The following is a 17,721-nucleotide window of genomic DNA, read 5'->3' as shown; positions in this document are numbered from 1 at the left end:
TCGAAGATATATCAAAATCTCTAAATGATGTCAAGTATCGTGAACAACCATAACCCTACTAAACACAAGTTTATATATATATATATATATATATATATAAATATCAAGTTTATTCCTGCTTTTTGAGATGTGGAATCACTAAAAATTGTTATAATCAGTTTTCTCTAATAGTTTTTTTGCTGACCGAAATCTCTTGATACATTATCGATCTTTGTTAAGAATTTATCAATTCTAATTTTAAAAACTTAGTTTCCAAATGTGCAAATGTTATAAAAATTGTCAACATTATTCCGCAAGCAATGTATGCATTTGAAAATAATCAGGTCTTTTTTCTCAACACTTCTCATTTAAAAATAACCCTAAAAATGTGTATCTGAGGAACATTATGTTTTGAAAAAAATTCGAGGTCCAGGCAATTTATTATTATTTTCATTTTCCTTTCTCGACTTGAGGAACGTTTTGATCAAATCTGTTTTGAATTTTTTTTTAAAAAAAAAATAAAAATTACAAGTTTTAATTTAAAATTTCTTTATAAAATAGTAAGAATAAACCTACTACTATATTGAAAATAAAGGCCCCAAATAGTGTTTGATTTACCGGCTTCAACCAAGAGCCGACACTTTCTACTGGAGCGCTAAAGGGAATGCACAGAACACAAATTTTCTGGCTATTCCCCAAAAACTGAATTAAAAAAAATTCTAACTGAAAAAAGAAGAAATTCCACGGTGAAGGGTGGAGCTCACCAAATCAACTTCTGCAATAAAGCAACACTTTGTAATCTGCTCCTCTATGAAACCTGTGTCTATATTGGCATAGGTCAATATAGAATCCACAAAAGAGAACGTCAGTATACTACTGACAGTAGAGGTCTCAGCGTTCTCCTCAATGAACTCAAACCAAGGCATAAGATGAAAACATGTACTTGATGAACGGATAAGAAAGAAAATACAAATATGGATGCTCGATGACTCTTTATATGGATCATCATTCATGTTAATCCCTTAAAGTTAGTAATCTTTATACGATTGCCATTTATTAAAATTTCGCATTGAAGTTTTTTACATTTTATCTTTATCATAACCATGCATAAGAGAGTACATTATGGCTGTTGTCACTATGAAAGACGACACAATTCTTGATGGGATATGTTGTCTTTTCTTGGTCATCTTTCCAGGGAATTAGGTACTGTTTTAGGGCTGAAAAGAGTTACCACAAAGCACTCATACACAAATAAGTAGACTTCCATTAGACGGATAAACACAAAGCAGAAAATAGAGCACGAGAAAGACTCATTCAATGATGCGCAATGTGAGCTCACTCATTCCAGTTTAGCTCACATTAATACTTTAGAAACATTAATTCAAATAACTTATGGGACATGATCTCTTCAGGAAAGAACTTTAGTAAGAACAAGTCGCAACTCACCTCAAGATTCTTTCTTTCAAACAAAGTTAACTTCTACGCTTGCCAAAAACAATCCCAATTCAAGTGACCTGCCAAAGGACTTGCTTTCAGATTTTCTTGAAGTGCACCAACTTGGCATCCCAAATGTTTAGCCTCTTTAAGAATTATTTTTTCAATCTATTTCTTCTGACTCAGCTTCAACCTGTCTCTTTCAATTTCCAGTCCCAAATTCTTTATCAAAAAATTCACTAGACATTTGCTCCTTCAGTTTTGTGATCCCACACATGTTTTAACCTGTCACCAACATATCATCCATATACAGGAGCAAAGTGATGTACGAATTTATAAATTTCTTGAAGTAAGAACAGTGATCATCATTATACCAAGTAAGCCAATAGTCATCATAAACCTGCCAAACTTTAAGTATGGTCTTGGTGCTTGTTTCAAACCATAGAGACTCTTCTTCAGTCTACGCACCATATTTTTCTTATCAGCCTGTATGTACACTTCAGGTTGCTACGCATACACGTCTTTCATGTTGATCATCATAAAGAGAGGCTGTCCTTACATCTAAATGCTCTAAATATAAATCTTATGCTACAGCAATTCTAAAGCAACTCGAATAGTAGGTAATTTAATCACAAGGGAGAAAATCTCAGTAAATTGATACATGCCTTTTGTTGAAAACCTTTTATTACCAACCTTGCTTTATATTTCATTGAACTATTATGCTTCTGTTTCATCCTGTACATACATTATTCTGGATTGTCTTATTCCCTTCTGGTAGTTTGACCAACCCCCAACTTTGATTTATGTGGAGTGAGTACACTTCATCATTTCCTCAATCCACTTGAACTTGCTATCAACCTGCATTGCCTTATCAAAACAGCTAAGCTGACTGAATCTGTTAGTAACAAGTAATCAAGAGAAGGAGAATATCGTTTGTTAGGAAACCTCTGTCTTACATACCTTCTTCGCAGAAACGGTGTGTTCTCATAGTCAGCCTCTCACACCTTTTTATTGGTGCATCCGCACACCTCCTCTTCACATGTCCGAACTATCTTAATTTCTTCCCTCATCTTGTCTGCCATAGTAGTCACTAACTTCCGCCTTATCTTGTATAACTTTGTTCCTAATCTTATCTCTCTTAGTATGCTAAACACGCATCTGAGCATCCTCCTCATATCTGCTAATTTCATCTTTTAAACATGCGTGTTCTTGATTCGCCTGCACTCTATCCTCATACAACGAAGTAGGTCTAACCATTACTATACGGAACTTACCTTTAAGCTCTAGTGACACATTCTTATCACATAGTATGCCGAAAGCAAACCTCCAATTCACCCTTCCACTCCAATACAACGTGTGAGTCATCATCAATATTTTTCGTTTTCTTGGATTATTGACCCAAGATACTTGAAACATCCTCTTCCGGGTATGACTTGTATATTAATCTTCACTTCCACCTCTGTTTTCATGTGTTACACCATTGAACTTGCACTCCATGTACTTTGTTTTAGTCATGTAATTTGACACCTTTAGATCTAGGGACCGTGTCCAAACTTCCAACCTATCGCTAACTCAACTGCACGTTTGGTTGATAAATAATATGTCATTAGCGAATATCATACATATTCATGACACCTCTCCTTAAATACACCACGTTAATTCATCCTAACATACTAAGGGTAGATCCCTCGTGCAACCTCGTCATGATAGAAAAATGTTTTAATAATCACCTCTCACAATTCCTATCCAAATCTTTGGCTCCATCATAAAATGTCTTTAATTGCTTTATTATAAGCCAAAAGAGAACACCTTTAAACTCCAAACACCTTTATAAAACTTCCTTGGAAATTTTGTGAGCATTATCTTATGTCTTTTCTAGGTCAACAAGCTTTTTACAAGGTGAATGAGTTATGTGGTTGCTAAAGATCTTTAGGTAATGGTTGAAATCTAACTTATAAAAGAATTATGTCAAATACAGTTGAATCATGACCAATAAGTGTTACTTTAGGTTTAAAATAATTGTAGATTTCTTGCAAGAAATATTAATGGATATTAACAAATAGAGTGGCAGTGTGGCAACCATTCCAATGGTGTCATGTTTAGGTTGATAATAAAAAACTTTCGTTTTCCAAGTCCTCTCCTTGGCACTCTGTGTCACTAGTTTTTGGTATATATAGGGTGGATATTAAATGGGAGTGTGAATGAATATGAACAAAAAGGGACTGGATCATGAAGTAGGAACTACTCAAGACCTCCCTTTTTTTGGACTCATTCCTCATTTCCTATCTTTCCCTCAATATGCCAACTAACCTCCAGCTATTTTTAATCATACCGTAACTTCACAATGTTCGGGAAAGTTCATGCTTAGGACCACTGGCATTCTAACTGGGCCATACCAGTACAGCCTGTATCCCATTTTCTTGCTTTCATTAATGGCGTTTCCCCTTTACTTAATTTCCAAATTATTATTTCTCCTTTTAGACTTTACTATTATTATTATTTTCATTATTGTAATAACAAGATTCCTCTTTTGTTACTTTGTCCAGTAGGTTCAAATGTCTCACTTGAATTTAACGTTCATTTTCAGTCTCCCATCTCCCTCCGTCATCCAAGACAAGGTAAAATTTACGAAGATCTGTAGTTAAATACGTACACGGCATCAGCTCTCCGTTAGTCCAAGAATTTGAATTATACGCCGAACCTGTAAACCAGGACACCAAAAAGAATAACATTACCAAATTCAACTACAAATAAATACTAAATACGTAAATAAAACTATATAAAAAAATATAGAAAAGGAAAATATATAAATAAAATACCTCGAACGATGACGCAAAGATGCCAAAACAGGACGAACGCATATACGGCGAACGAACGGGAAATGCCATCGCAAAACGGAACGATGAACGCCAAACACGACGGAAAACACAAAGGCTGTGAACGAACACAAAGAGAAACAAGTCACACCACTTCATCGAACATCAGAAAAATCCACAAACGAATTACTCATGATTTGTTAATTAATCTTTAATCGAAGTTACGAATTCCTGATTTTTTTGCTTTAAATTTTAATCGGTTTAATTAGATTTTAAAAGTCCAAATTGTCCTTTCAATTGCAATCAGTTACTGCAACAAAACCATATGTACAAGGGAGAATTCTACTACTTCCATACTGCATCAAAATTGCCCTACAGCTTTCATTTCACCGGAGTAGTAAGAACCGCAGCCAGGATCAGACGCCGCCGCCGGAAAACTCTCAAGAGATGAGCCTCAGTTAATATATGAAAATCACCAACCTGTTACCACGGAAATTTCACAGGTTATCAGCTTTGGACATTCTGGAAAGCCGGCTAGGACGCGGTTGAAAGTCACCTCGACGTCTCTGATGATGCGACGATGGCCTAATAAGAGCAGCCAAAGCTCGTTTCACTAAATCACCTTCAACAGAACAGATACGCACCAGTGAATTTGTCATCGCCGATCTCCGTGCATTCAATCGGCTAGGGGAATACGAAATCGAAGGAGTATTCTTCACATTCTTATGCATACTACACCTGAACGAACCAGGATGCGTCGTAGGTGAGCATAAGCACGTCCTCTTCGGGATCTGCTTCCGAACCACCTGATCACGTTGAGACACCGCCATGGAACGCCGAGGAGAAATGGATCTGTCAATGGAGAACCTAACGCTAGGCGAAGAATTCACCGGCGCCAGAGCGTGAAGATTCACGCGCGTCGGAGAAGCCGATCGGTTGAAACAGCCGGTCGACGGAGAGGAATAAAAGCTAGAGTTGCTGTACGAAGCGAACGACATCGCATCAGTTGCTGTGGTGGTGGTGTTACAGAACCTGCCGGTAGGTGAGATTGACCTCTCAAACGCCGATTTAAGCAACACTGGCCCACTCGGCCTTCTAGAGGAATTCGCCATTTTCAGTGAAGATCTATATAAACAATTTCTGTTTGTATAGATCTCTTAAAAAGTGCCCTAAGGCTTTTCAGTTTGGCAAACCTAGCGAGTGTCGAAGGGTAAATTTATAGGTGGGAGAAGATGGTGGTCCGATTGTAAATAAGAAGAAGTTTTGAGGTGTAATTAGGAAAACAAATTGTTAGTATGGTTAAAGTAACCATGATCACTAGTTAACCCGAGAGACGAGAGTGGAGGTTGAATATGGGCTTCTCTATTGACAGCGACTTATATAGCAAACGACAACAACTGGAGCCGTTTTGCCTGACTGCTTTTGCAGAGAATAATATAGAGTACCACGTATTTGTCTTTTGTTTGATTGTATATAAATTTGAAATTCGAAATATTTTGAAATTATAATTTTGTATTTTTTACTTAAGATTTTAATTTGATTTGGTGTGAAAAAAAATTATAACTTTGTATTTTTTACTTAAAATTTTAATTTAATTTGGTGTGAAAAAAATTTGAGGATTTTGTAATTAGAATATTAAATAAGTGAGTCGGGCTATTTTGATAGTTAACATCAGTAGAAGTCATAATTTGCTAACATTAAATTGAGTTAATTCGAGTTGAACATTAAGGTATTTTTGAATTATTTTTATTTGTTCGTTAGATTAAAATATTTTTTATTTAAAAAATTATTAGTATAATTTAATAAATAATTAATGACTTTAATGATATTATCCTTTTTATTATCACTTATAATAATATTATGTTAAATTTGTAATATGTATTGAAGTGAATTTGCAATATATATGAGTTATAATTGTTTTTTGAAATATATTATGTTTGTTTGGTAAAAATTTGACATATTGTAATATAAGTGTATTAAAATATATAATAAATGTTTATTAATCATTAAAATGTGTACTATATATGAATAATAAATTGTTTTATGAATGAATTAAAAGTGATCTAATTTAAAAAATATTATTGCTATAAATAGATAAATATTTTTTGTTATAATATATTTATGTAACTTTTCTTTTTTATTTTTAGTTGAAAATTTTGTAACTAAAAATAGTCTTTTTTTACCTTTAACATAACTACCAATTCCCTCATCATTTTTCAAAAACAAAATTCTAAAGTTACTAGTCATGCATATTATAGTAAAATACGCATTTATTTATCATTATATTAAATAAAAATTCATCGTCAATAAGTAAAGGTGAATAAAAAGAAACATAACTTATCATATCTAAATTATAAAATTCTTTATTTGTAGTTTATTTATTTATCATGACTATAGTAAATAATAAGTTAAAATGCAAAAGATAATTTTATACACCGTGATATCTTTTGTTATTTTTTGGATCAACTTACTAATGTTCTATTATCCTTTCGAACTTATTTTATAAGTAATTTCCTAACTCTTTTCGATTTACGTGATCTTAATTTGAAAAAAAATCAATTAGTGTTGAGCCCATAAAATAGTGTCATGTAAGTCGAAAAAGGATATAAAATTATTAATAAAATAAATTAATAAAATAATAAGACCTTAGTATTATGTAAGTGTGTCTCTGAAATTTTGAACATAAATTAAAAAATACTTGTACATTATCCGAAAATAAAACAAAATATGGGTTATATTCGCCGACTTAAATTGGCGGAAGCATAGGATAGGCTGATTTATGGTATGGCAAAATAGATGTCATATTTATCTAGCTGTCCAGTACTCTAGTTATAATCAAGTTGGACCACTTTTTATTTCCTTATAAAAATTTGAAAATATTACTTCTTTTTATTTAAGTAAGAAATTTAAAATTTAAAAAATCAATTTATATTTAAATTAAAGACTATTATTATTTGTCAAATATTTTCAGAAGTTAAAAATTGACTTATCCGAACACCCTTCGAATTTTATAGTTTTAAATAAGTCATATCAAATATTAAATAAATAAAGAAGTATAAAAAAATATATTTTTTTAAAAACAAATTAAAAAAAAAAGTAAAATAAATAAATTATAACAAAGGGAGTAATTTTCTATTGTTTAAATAGAGTTCGGAAATTGAAATTATGGCCATAAATAAAAATTGTAGTTATTTTGATTTTGTGCGTGCTTTAAAAAAATAACTTTTTAATATATTTTCAAATTTCAAAAATTCATGCACGAAAAGGTAAAAAAATATATATATTGATGGTCAAATGCCTACTAGATATTACCATAGAAAAACAAAAAAAAATAAACTACATCCAAAGTAAAATAATTGATAGTTGGTTGAATGTTTAAATAAATTTGAATTTTAAATCCCAAAACAAATCAACTTACCTTTACATTTGTATAATTTATAAAGATATCTTTGATCTCTTAAAAAACTTAATATTATTCCTTTGCTTCATATGTTGAGGACACCCAAGTTCTAATATATTGACGTAACGTCACAAAAAACTTGAAAGGGACTATGCACCAGAAAAATAAATTAAAATTGATGCTCTGTCTCTAATTTATTAGAGTTTTGATTAATTTGAATTTTTATTGAGTAAGATAATTTAAAAATAAATTGTCTTTCATACAAAAGTTATATTCAAATTAAGAATTCAAAGCTTTTAATTAAATATAATTGACATTTTATCAATTTCATCAATAATCAATAATGAAATTCTAATTCGTTTTGTTCAATTAAGAAAAATAGGGGGGGGGGGGGGAGAAGATTTCCGATCAAAGGTACTTACTTCGTTCCATTTTAATTATCTTTAATCTCAAAATGATTGTCACTTTATGATTGGTGAAAGAATCATTCATGAACTAAATGAATAGTTAAATGTAATACCACTTTGCCAAGCTCAAATAATAAAAATGTAAAAACTAGAATAGACTTATTCTTTTGTTATGTTTTTTCCTATAAATAATCGTTTGTTCGAGCTTTGAAAAAACAATTTTTCTAGATAGTTCAGAACATTGGCTGAAACAGAAGCGATTTGTTATAATACAGAAATATGTATTCTTTAATTTGATCTCATTTCAAATTGATACTTTTCAACTTGATATATATATATATATATATATATAAAACATTAATCAAGCAGGTACACGTATCATATGCGATATAATACACATAGAATATAAATTTTATGATAGAACGTATACATTTATTTATTCACTTTATACAAATATATTTACTTGTATACATTTAAAATTAGAGAATATAAATATCAATTGACTCAAGTTAATATATTTTTTATTATACCTTTAATATTGACAAAAATAAATTTTAAATTAATTAATCAAACATAAAATGACTCGTCAAGAATACTTTTCTTTTAAAACGCATTTTGAAAAAAGATATTTTTCAAAATAAAGAAAATTTTGAAAGTCAGTCTAACATGCTATAAGTGTATTGGCAATAAGTTACATATAGTTCAAATTCATTTGACTATATTGAGCCACCAAGCTTTTATTATTGGGTGACATAGTTTGTGTTAATAAGTCTTCTTTTAAATTATTGTATCGTACGGAAGGTTAAGTTTAAAGAATTTATAAAATATTATTTTTTTTCCTTTTAATTTTAATGACTAATTTTATGAAATTTGAGTTTGTTGTCTTTCATAATTTGAGTAAGAATTATTTTTCATAGATGCTGGATGTAATGAATTTTGGAGACATTATAAAAGATGGAAATAAAGTTTTGAGATAAAATTATGCAAAAGTTACGATATTTTTACATTATCATCTTGACGAGATGCTAAAAATCGAATATTTCACCGTTAAGGATCTACTTGTTTTGTAGAATATCCTAAAATTGAATATCTCATACCACTGTGTTCGCACCGACGGTCCAACAAAGAGGCAAAATAGTGATATCTTTCTTTTCATTACAAACGACACGCTTCGCTTGCTCCCTCCCCGTGTCTACTAGCGCTCCTGTTCAGAGTGAAGAGAGGGCGAAAAGGCGTCATCGAAGCAGTATAAGCAGGCCTCTCTATTGCTACGTAACAATAAAGCAGGATAGCATTTTGCGCCCACATATTTGAATTTGAGGGTAAAAAGCTCGCTTGTTATATACGGTATCTGACGCATCCAACAAAGTGAAACAATATTCCATTCTTTTCGGCGGCATCCTTCCGCATTGGCGGCAAGTGGAGTGCCACAATTCCATTCATCATTATAGCCTAAAATTGATCTCACCGTTAAAGAGAATAATTCAATTTTAGGCTACTCCATAAAACAAGTGGATCCTTAACTGTAATATATATTTGATTTTTAGAATGTTGTCAAGCTGGCGTAAAAATATCATAGCTTTAACACAGTTTTATTAAGATATTTTATTTTCATCTTTTTATGGATTGTTCATTTGATTACTTTAAGAATTATGATGAATTTATGTATGTATAACTCTAAGGTGATATGAACCTTGGTGGATAACTTTATATCTATTAATTGGGCATTTATCATGGTGACCTTTGAGGTGATATCTCTACTCTATAAATAGAGATATCATTCACCATTTGTAGAACACAGTTGAATTTCTCTTCTTTTTATCTACTTCTCTCGTCTTCTTCTCTTTATAATTAATTATATTCTTATGAACTTGATTTTATAACAAAAACAAAATAAGTTTGATTTTTGTATATAAAGAGAGCTCTATTTTATTTATTTATTTAAAAAAGTAATTTTTCAATAATTTTTTTAAAAAGAACTCCCCAAACGAAAGTACACATTATTTCTTATTACTCTCTCTCTACGTATTTACGTGTTAAATATTTTTTAATTTAATTTTCCTTTATTAGTGCTTTTTGGCAAATCTAGGTCAATTTTTTTTCCTTCCAATTATATCTAACATACTCCATTTAGTTAATGTCTTTGAAAGATATAGTATGTAAATATATTTACACTCTATAATTATTAGGGTAAAATTATAGATTTCTTACATCAATTATTTTTTTTAAATATTTGTTAAGTTAAAATTTAACAAGTAAAAAAGAACGGAGAAAGTAGTTATTTTTATATCTATACATGCTGAAAATAGTTAGTTTGACCTTTTATATAATTTGTAAATCTCATTTTTTTCCTTTTTTACTTCTTGAGTTTTTTTGACAAAAATTAATATATCATGGTTAAAATTTGTAGAGCACGATCTAATATATTTATGTCTTTTTATTTGTTTGAAAGGCATATTTAGACAATAGTATAAAAGGTTCATAAATTATAAAAGAAAAAATGTCAATTACGAAATAGTCATCATGAAAAAGGACTACGGCAAAAATTATAATAGTTGCAATTAGGTCATTTAGTTTCTATAATGATAAAGAACAATAATGTTATTCAAATTATATTGGTGTTGACCTTATAAACCACCCTTTAGGACACACTAGAGTTGTTTTATAAAATTCTCCAAGAGCATTTTCCAATCTTTTAACTTATTAATAACGTTATATTATTATCATTATTATATTGGACACTTAATTTTGAATATCATTGATAGTTATTAATTTGTTTTCGCAAACCGTACAAGTAAAAATAACATGATGTGTGATGATCATAATATGTCTAATTCAAATTCATAGCTATATATATCGTCTTAAATTTTTTTATCAAATAAATTATAACATGATGGGATTAGTGGGATAATTATGTGGCGCTAAGCTAACGTCAAATATTGTTCAAAAAGTAACTATTTTATTCCTTTTAAATTGAAATACTTATTGGGGTTACTTTTAAATGAAGAGTCAACAAGGAATAGCTCCACTTCTAATATTCAACTAAGTTTTTAAATAATATAGAGCATAAAAGAAGCTTCTAAATGCTTGTTTTTTGGTTAAAAATCATGTCAATTATATTATTCTCTACACCAACTTGTTTAAGGTAATATATATTATATCCTATGAGTCATTATCATACTTCTATCATTTTTATTTTTTTTATTAATCAACTTTTAGGTGGGTGTTAGATTTAAAATTATAACTGTGTGATATACGAGAGATTCAAATAGGATTAGGACATGTGTCAAGATAAAATGTCAGATCATAAAGAAGACCTTATTTTGTTAGCGAATTTGAGTCAAGAATCTATCGAAAATAGTCTTTCTATCTTTATATCATAAGATAATTAAAAATTGTGCAAACACCTTTCTACTGTTGCACCATTTATACTATTGAATTACACTAAGTATTGTGTAAGTTAAGTTGTTGTCTTTTAAGACTTATGTTATTAAAGCGGTTAAAATATTTTATTTGGTAAATATTCAATCAAACAACAGTAATTCAGAATATTTAAACTTAAAATTTTGAATCTGTCTCAATCATAATCATGTTAACCCCTCAAAACTTTTTGGGAACTTCAACAATTAATACACCATAGGCTCTTTGAACTGCCACAAGTGATTCAGTATATACAAAAATAGAAAAACACAATACAAGTTACAACAATAATAATACATCTCTCAGCTAGTACTATTGCACAACATGAAACAGATTGCTTTTACTCTTCATGAGTAGGTTTATCCCCTTCAACTTCAACTCCTTCATCAAGTTTGGACATATGTTCTTTCTTATAGACGCGGTGGCGCCTCTCTCTCGCGTATATTATCCAGAATGTAAGAGAAAGTAACACTGCAACAGTTACCATCACTAGTCCAACATACACTCTTTTGCTGTATTGCAGCAGACCAGGACAATGTACATTAAATATGTCACCAAAAGTTTGCCTAACAAAATCACAATTTTGTAGGTCAACCAGGAATGGACCATATTGATACAATCCATAGCTCATGTTTACAGCAGCAGCCATCTGGCTGTAGAGAGTTGGAGTCAGACGGCCTGGCGTGACACAAACACCACTCGGAGAAACTTGACAAACATAGCTGTTCAAGACCTTTGCAATGCAAAAATTGATTTCACCGTTATATACACTGATGATATAAAGAAATTTTACTCATTCAATCTGATAGCGGGTTATACCTGAGTTGCGTTGTTTAAGTCCACTTCAGCAGGACCACAGTTGTGAGAAGTTAAGTCAGGATTAAACAGATTGCAAAGGATTGGCAACACAGGTCCTGATTGATTGTAGTAAAAAGGAGCAAAGTTGGGAGAGAAATTGATGTTAGAAACATTTGTAATAACCTGGTTGACGATATCAACCAGGTTGTAAGTCACTTCTTTGCTTTTAGTAAGAGTTTCTTGTGCTGTGGCGTAGTCAACACAAGGTAATATATCATCTAATGCTGTATGAGCAGTGGGGTTTTGGATCCACTGATCCATTGCTACACAAGTATCTGCAGTCACACTGAAACGTTAAACAAAGAACGATTAGAGATGTCCAAATGCATGATATCAAAAGGACTCATTAAACAAAGACAATATTTGAATCTTCGTGCATGTTAAGTCACTTCTAGCATGAGGCTGTTAGTTTATTTAACATCGTTCAGCAATCAGCACACTTTGAAAGGTTCTTACGCAACATTTTAGTAATACTAATACCAAAAGAAGGCATCAGGAAACACAGGTTAACTCTGTTTTATCCTGTTTCCAGGAGAAGCTGTATGCATAAGACGAAGACTTGCCTAATCTGAGAAGAGTTGTCATGAGACTAACTCTGAATAGCTTAGTGAAATAGCTTACTTGTGGAGAACAAGAAATATGCCACACAAAATCAATGTTCCAGTGATGAGAATCCATCCGAAAATAACCAAGCTGCACAAATAGAACACGAGATCATTCTTACAGAATGAAGTACGTGGGAAAGGAGTTAATGGAAAGACAAGAGACATAATTAAGTCGTGATGTAGAACATAAACTCACATGTAGACAAAGACCTGCATGCCGAATATTGAGAATACTGAAAAGACAAAGTAATAGAGCATATTTATTAGGAAAATACGAAGAACTTGTTACAGAATTCTAAGGGATGCATAATTTAGTTTAATGGTCAAGGAAATCTTACCAAATCCAAGAAATGTCAAAGCAAGCATAGCAACAGATAGAACGATAAGAGCCGTTCTCCTGCATTTATATAGCCTCAGAATATTAACTGGTAAATTAAGTGCCCTGAATTTTAAATTATTGAAATGCCAGTCACTTACACTGATTCTATGAGGTGTTCAACGCTATCCTTATTATCAGCTGTTTTAGTGGAAAGGGTACTAGCAGAAGAAGTGATCTTCGTTTGAACGTAATCAATATCTGTTTGGACATTAGCAGGGATCAAAATTCGATCCACCGCGAGCTGTTTGGCAGCTGCTAGATAAACAGACACATTCATGAGAGTATCAGCTGTGATATTTGCCTGATGCACCACATAATCCAAAGTGTTCAGTGTACTGCTGTGGAACTTCTCTTGGCCTGTGTACAAAATGACACATCCAATGCTGCATATCGAAAATCAAATTAGAACCAAACTTCAAAAGAGAAAGCACATGAATCATTTAGCTATCCAAAAGAGATAAAAAACGCTCTGCATCTTCGGAGGATATTCAGGTTGTGGACAAAGGAAAGTCATCCATTTCGTGAGGAGAAGGGAGAGAGAGCATACATTGCAGCAATGGTAAAAAGCGCAAGGAATATGAGGGAGAGAGCATAAGCCATTGAAGAGTATCCATAAGGTTCTCTTTTGCAGCAACGAGAGCAGACAAAGATGAACAATAAGCAAAGTCCAAAGATCACAAACCAGATCAACGCGGTGATAAAGAACGGAAAGGCTGTATATGCAACAGACTGCACAAGAAACAAAATTATAGCATGAACAATAATCAAAGGAAAACCATGTTTTAAGTCCGCAAGAATAATTCCAACTTTCCACGTAGCATATTTTAGAGCATATAAGCATAATGCACATTTTGGTACATTCTACATATGTTTAGTTGAAGACAACAACATTCAAAAGTCTTCACTAATCTCTTAAGCTTTACGTCAAGTCAAAACCAGACAAACGAATTGAAACGAAGAAAATACTAAATTACAAAAAAAGGGTAAAATCTTGAGTACTTACAGCCCAGTAATGGCGGTCATCGATGTTCCATCCTCCATTATATCTCTTAAAACCATTGAGAGGGTCTTTTCTGTATGTTCTCTCAGCAGCCAATATAAGCGATGAGCTCTGCACTGGAGCCTCAACTATATTGGGACCTTCAGCAAATACCTCATTTCTTCCCTCCCTAAATTCATCTAAAAATGTCTCATTTAGTCAGCAACAGCATACACAGAGGCGAAGCCAGGATTAAGAGTTTGGGAGTTCTAAATTTTCTTCAATCAATTTTGTTAGGAGTTCACAAATTAATATACATATATTAATAGGGTCTATGGAAAAGCTACTGGATTCGTCCGAACCCAGAACCCCACCTAGCTCCGCCTCTGAGCATACACAGTGTAATCTCACAAATTAAGATATCATGAAGTATGTTAAAGGTTGTTTTCAATAGACACTCCGACATGAGAAAAACAGTTCAAAGTAGATCGAAAAAGTTATAACAAAAATACTATAGAAAGCATGACAAATCATTCTAAAACAAAAACTACAACAAAATAATACAGTAATGTAAGTACAAAACAGAAACTATGGAAGTAATGCTACGAACTACGAGTATGAAAGGATAAGCGAGACCACACTCTACTAATCATAATAAAAAAAAAAATGACATACCTGATAAAGGTGGTGAATGAAAGTTAGAGTCTGCCCCTTCATATCCATGGGTGAAGTTAGAGAAAAAGATGCAAATGGTTAAAAGAGAAAGTAGCACTGGCCATTTACATGACATTGTTATAATGAATTCCTTAATTGCTTTCAAAATGTTGGAAAAACAATGAACAAAGGAAAGTAACTTCTTGAATAAAGGTTGTGTACTCTGTACATACACAGAGATTTTTAACTGTTTAAAAAAACATGTAATAAAAGCATATGCGTTTACACTAACAATTCAACACATGCGTTTACTGCTTAGCTCCTCTCAAATTATTTGTCATAAATTTAAAAAATGTGTTTACTTCAACATCACACGTAAAAAAAAAGTAAATCTGAAAAATTAGATATATACAGAAAATTTGATATCTATTATATATACCTGAGAGATAATTTTAGCTATATATAAATAGTAATAATATTGTGACCCCCTAACAGAGGGCTGGCTCCGCCCCTGTTCAACGAGGGATTATATTATAAGATATAAATAAAGGCAAAATAATCAAAACTTCTCCTAGTTAATATTTTTTTTAGAAGATATGTAAAAAAGAAACATGACAGATAACTTATGACGAAGAAATCTGTCCATCTTTATTTCGAGGTTTCAAATTTGAGCTCAAGTATAAAATAAAATCCCGAAAAACTAATTTCATCACTTAATATAAATGATTATCTATAATTATTTTTATATTATTTGATAAAATTTACAAAAATAAAACAGGTTGAATGCGTGCTATGATATCTAGTGAACCTGGGGATGCAAGCCCAGTGTCCACAATCTAAGTCCATTTTCACTACTAAATTCGACAAAAAGAAAATAGTATTCAACGAATTAATTTTAGGACTATAAATTATTAATTATCATTACTTTTGTAGGGCAACTTAATTTACAATCAGTAATAATAAACTCAAAAAGTATTAATTTATTTAAGTTAAGTTTCATAAATCAAAATCCAAGGTCATATTGTAGCCTTCTTTTTTTTGGTAGTATAGTTATGTTACACTAAGCAATCAATATGTTAGAGATTTTAATGTTGCAACTGTCAAATATAATTAAAGGAGTTTTTTTTTTTTTTGTTACCGACATGGTTGTATTAAATATTTTCTTTAGTTTCTTTCTTTCTTAAAATTAAGATTTGGCATTCTGTTTTTCTTTTCTAATCACGTATTAATGCAAAATCCTAATTCATTAATTGAATTACTTTGCACACACAATGCCACTTCGGCGGTGACTAAGTTTCATTGACCAAGATACTCTATGTTCGATATCATTATCGTATGAAGCTTGTCTAATTAAGTTTATATTTTTTTAAATTATAATTTATAGACTATTATACTAGAGCAAAACTCACGTAAGTACACCAAAATTCAAATTTCTTGGTATTTAAATGTATATTCTTTCCTTTCAAACACCAAAATCCAAATTTCTTCTTACTTAAATATATATTCTTTCCTTTCAAAAAGAATATTTTTATTTTCTTTTTAGTTTGTTTAAAAAAGAATGATTTTTTTTCTTTTTTGGTAATACTTTAATTTTAATTTTAACTTTTCATCTGACATGTTTAAAAATCACAAAATTAAAGGATATTTTAGTACATTTAACATAATTTTAATTTAGAATCACAAGATTAAACAATATTCTTTTTTTCTTAAACTTCGTTATAAGTTAAATTAGGTCATCTTTTTTAAACGGAAGGAAATATAAAAAAGTTGCTCACAATTACTCATATCATCATGAGAAATTCCTTACAAAGTTCCTTTTTTCCCCAAAAGACTTTTTTGATTAAAATTCAAGAGCTTTTAGTATTTGGTGAGTTTCCCAAAAAATAAAAAAGGGGGAAAATGTTAGGGGCTCATTCTCCCAGACTAGAAAAGTTGAGCCAGATAATTCGGCAACTTTTTGACTTTGGATACTAATGTGGGTCTACTATCATTCTAATTCACCTCAATTAGGGCTAAGTGTACAAATACCATCTCTTTTGGATCGTCATTACGTTTTAGAATAATGGGAAAAGGGTAATTTTGTCATTTTTAGAGCTGATATACTCATTGTTGTGAAAGTGGTTCATATATATCCTTACTTGTAAACAAATGACTCACATATACCTTTTTCTCTAACGGAAATGAAAGAAATAATAATTTTAATCTAAATTTTTATTTATTTTTTTCTAAAAAATATAATCCCATATGAGTAAATTTAATCCTCGTCAAACATTTTTTCTTTTACTTTTTTTGTTTCAATGACTAATTTATAATTATTATTTTGATAATCAAATTTATTTATGTTTCACTAATATTCTTGTAAAACTTATTGTAGATGATCAAAATTTTTCTTTGAATACGAAATTAAATTACAATACACACACCAAAAAAATAGTTTAATTTTTTATTCTAATTATAATAAAAAAGTCAAAAAATAATGTATGTATGAAAAAAATTAAAATATACTTTGAACTTTGATAGAAGAATCATATATACCCCTAAATAATTTTTTTTAGAAAAATTAGAAGTAATAAATATAAATTTAAAATTAATTTTTTAAAATCCGTTAAATGATGGGTATATGTGAGTCATTTTGTAACGGCAGGGGTATATGTGAGCCGTTTGTATAACGGTAATGGCATATATGAGCCACTTTTATAATGAGGGGTAATCAGCTCCAAATGATAAAGTTGAGGGGTATATTAGACCCAATTCCCTAGAATAAATTAAGTAAACTTTGTAATGTTAAAA

The 17,721-nt window shown here is 30.9% G+C and overlaps 2 protein-coding genes across 15 annotated transcripts; both read right to left on the bottom strand.

The window, feature by feature from the left end:
- Nucleotides 1-511: 511 nt before the first annotated feature.
- Nucleotides 512-5,761, bottom strand: LOC101265245 (uncharacterized). 14 transcript variants are annotated; one of them, XM_069299337.1, is made up of 6 exons: nucleotides 4,587-5,761; nucleotides 4,233-4,347; nucleotides 4,067-4,114; nucleotides 2,374-2,989; nucleotides 1,426-2,271; nucleotides 512-802 (listed from the first exon to the last, which is right to left on the bottom strand). In XM_069299337.1, exon 1 carries the CDS (start codon nucleotides 5,339-5,341, stop codon nucleotides 4,727-4,729), a length of 615 nt encoding a protein of 204 aa, XP_069155438.1. In that variant the 5' UTR covers nucleotides 5,342-5,761; the 3' UTR covers nucleotides 512-802; nucleotides 1,426-2,271; nucleotides 2,374-2,989; nucleotides 4,067-4,114; nucleotides 4,233-4,347; nucleotides 4,587-4,726. The 14 variants fall into 14 exon arrangements, with proteins under 14 accessions (XP_069155438.1, XP_069155440.1, XP_069155445.1 ...); XM_069299339.1 differs by having other exon boundaries at nucleotides 4,606-5,761; XM_069299344.1 differs by having other exon boundaries at nucleotides 4,710-5,761.
- Nucleotides 5,762-11,578: 5,817 nt separating this feature from the next.
- On the bottom strand, nucleotides 11,579-15,373 carry LOC101266232 (uncharacterized). Its single transcript, XM_004241743.5, has 9 exons — nucleotides 14,953-15,373; nucleotides 14,302-14,477; nucleotides 13,846-14,027; nucleotides 13,397-13,681; nucleotides 13,258-13,316; nucleotides 13,116-13,152; nucleotides 12,936-13,007; nucleotides 12,276-12,600; nucleotides 11,579-12,189 (listed from the first exon to the last, which is right to left on the bottom strand). Exons 1-9 carry the CDS (start codon nucleotides 15,065-15,067, stop codon nucleotides 11,797-11,799), a joined length of 1,644 nt encoding a protein of 547 aa, XP_004241791.1. The 5' UTR covers nucleotides 15,068-15,373; the 3' UTR covers nucleotides 11,579-11,796.
- Nucleotides 15,374-17,721: the final 2,348 nt, after the last annotated feature.

The sequence above is a fragment of the Solanum lycopersicum genome, chromosome 6, assembly GCF_036512215.1.
Source record: "Solanum lycopersicum chromosome 6, SLM_r2.1".
NCBI classification, from domain to species: domain Eukaryota; kingdom Viridiplantae; phylum Streptophyta; class Magnoliopsida; order Solanales; family Solanaceae; genus Solanum; species Solanum lycopersicum.
This window is presented reverse-complemented; position numbering and strand designations above follow the sequence as displayed.

Excerpts from the sequence above, each read along its gene's own strand:
- LOC101266232 (XM_004241743.5), bottom strand. The coding sequence starts at position 15,067 with ATGTCATGTAAATGGCCAGTGCTACTTTCTCTTTTAACCATTTGCATC. Across the intron at positions 13,317-13,396 it reads GAACACCTCATAGAATCAGT|GAGAACGGCTCTTATCGTTC; the intron begins GTAAGTGACTGG and ends ATATAAATGCAG. Across the intron at positions 13,008-13,115 it reads ATGCAGGTCTTTGTCTACAT|CTTGGTTATTTTCGGATGGA; the intron begins GTGAGTTTATGT and ends CTATTTGTGCAG.
- LOC101265245 (XM_026031584.2), bottom strand. The coding sequence starts at position 5,341 with ATGGCGAATTCCTCTAGAAGGCCGAGTGGGCCAGTGTTGCTTAAATCG.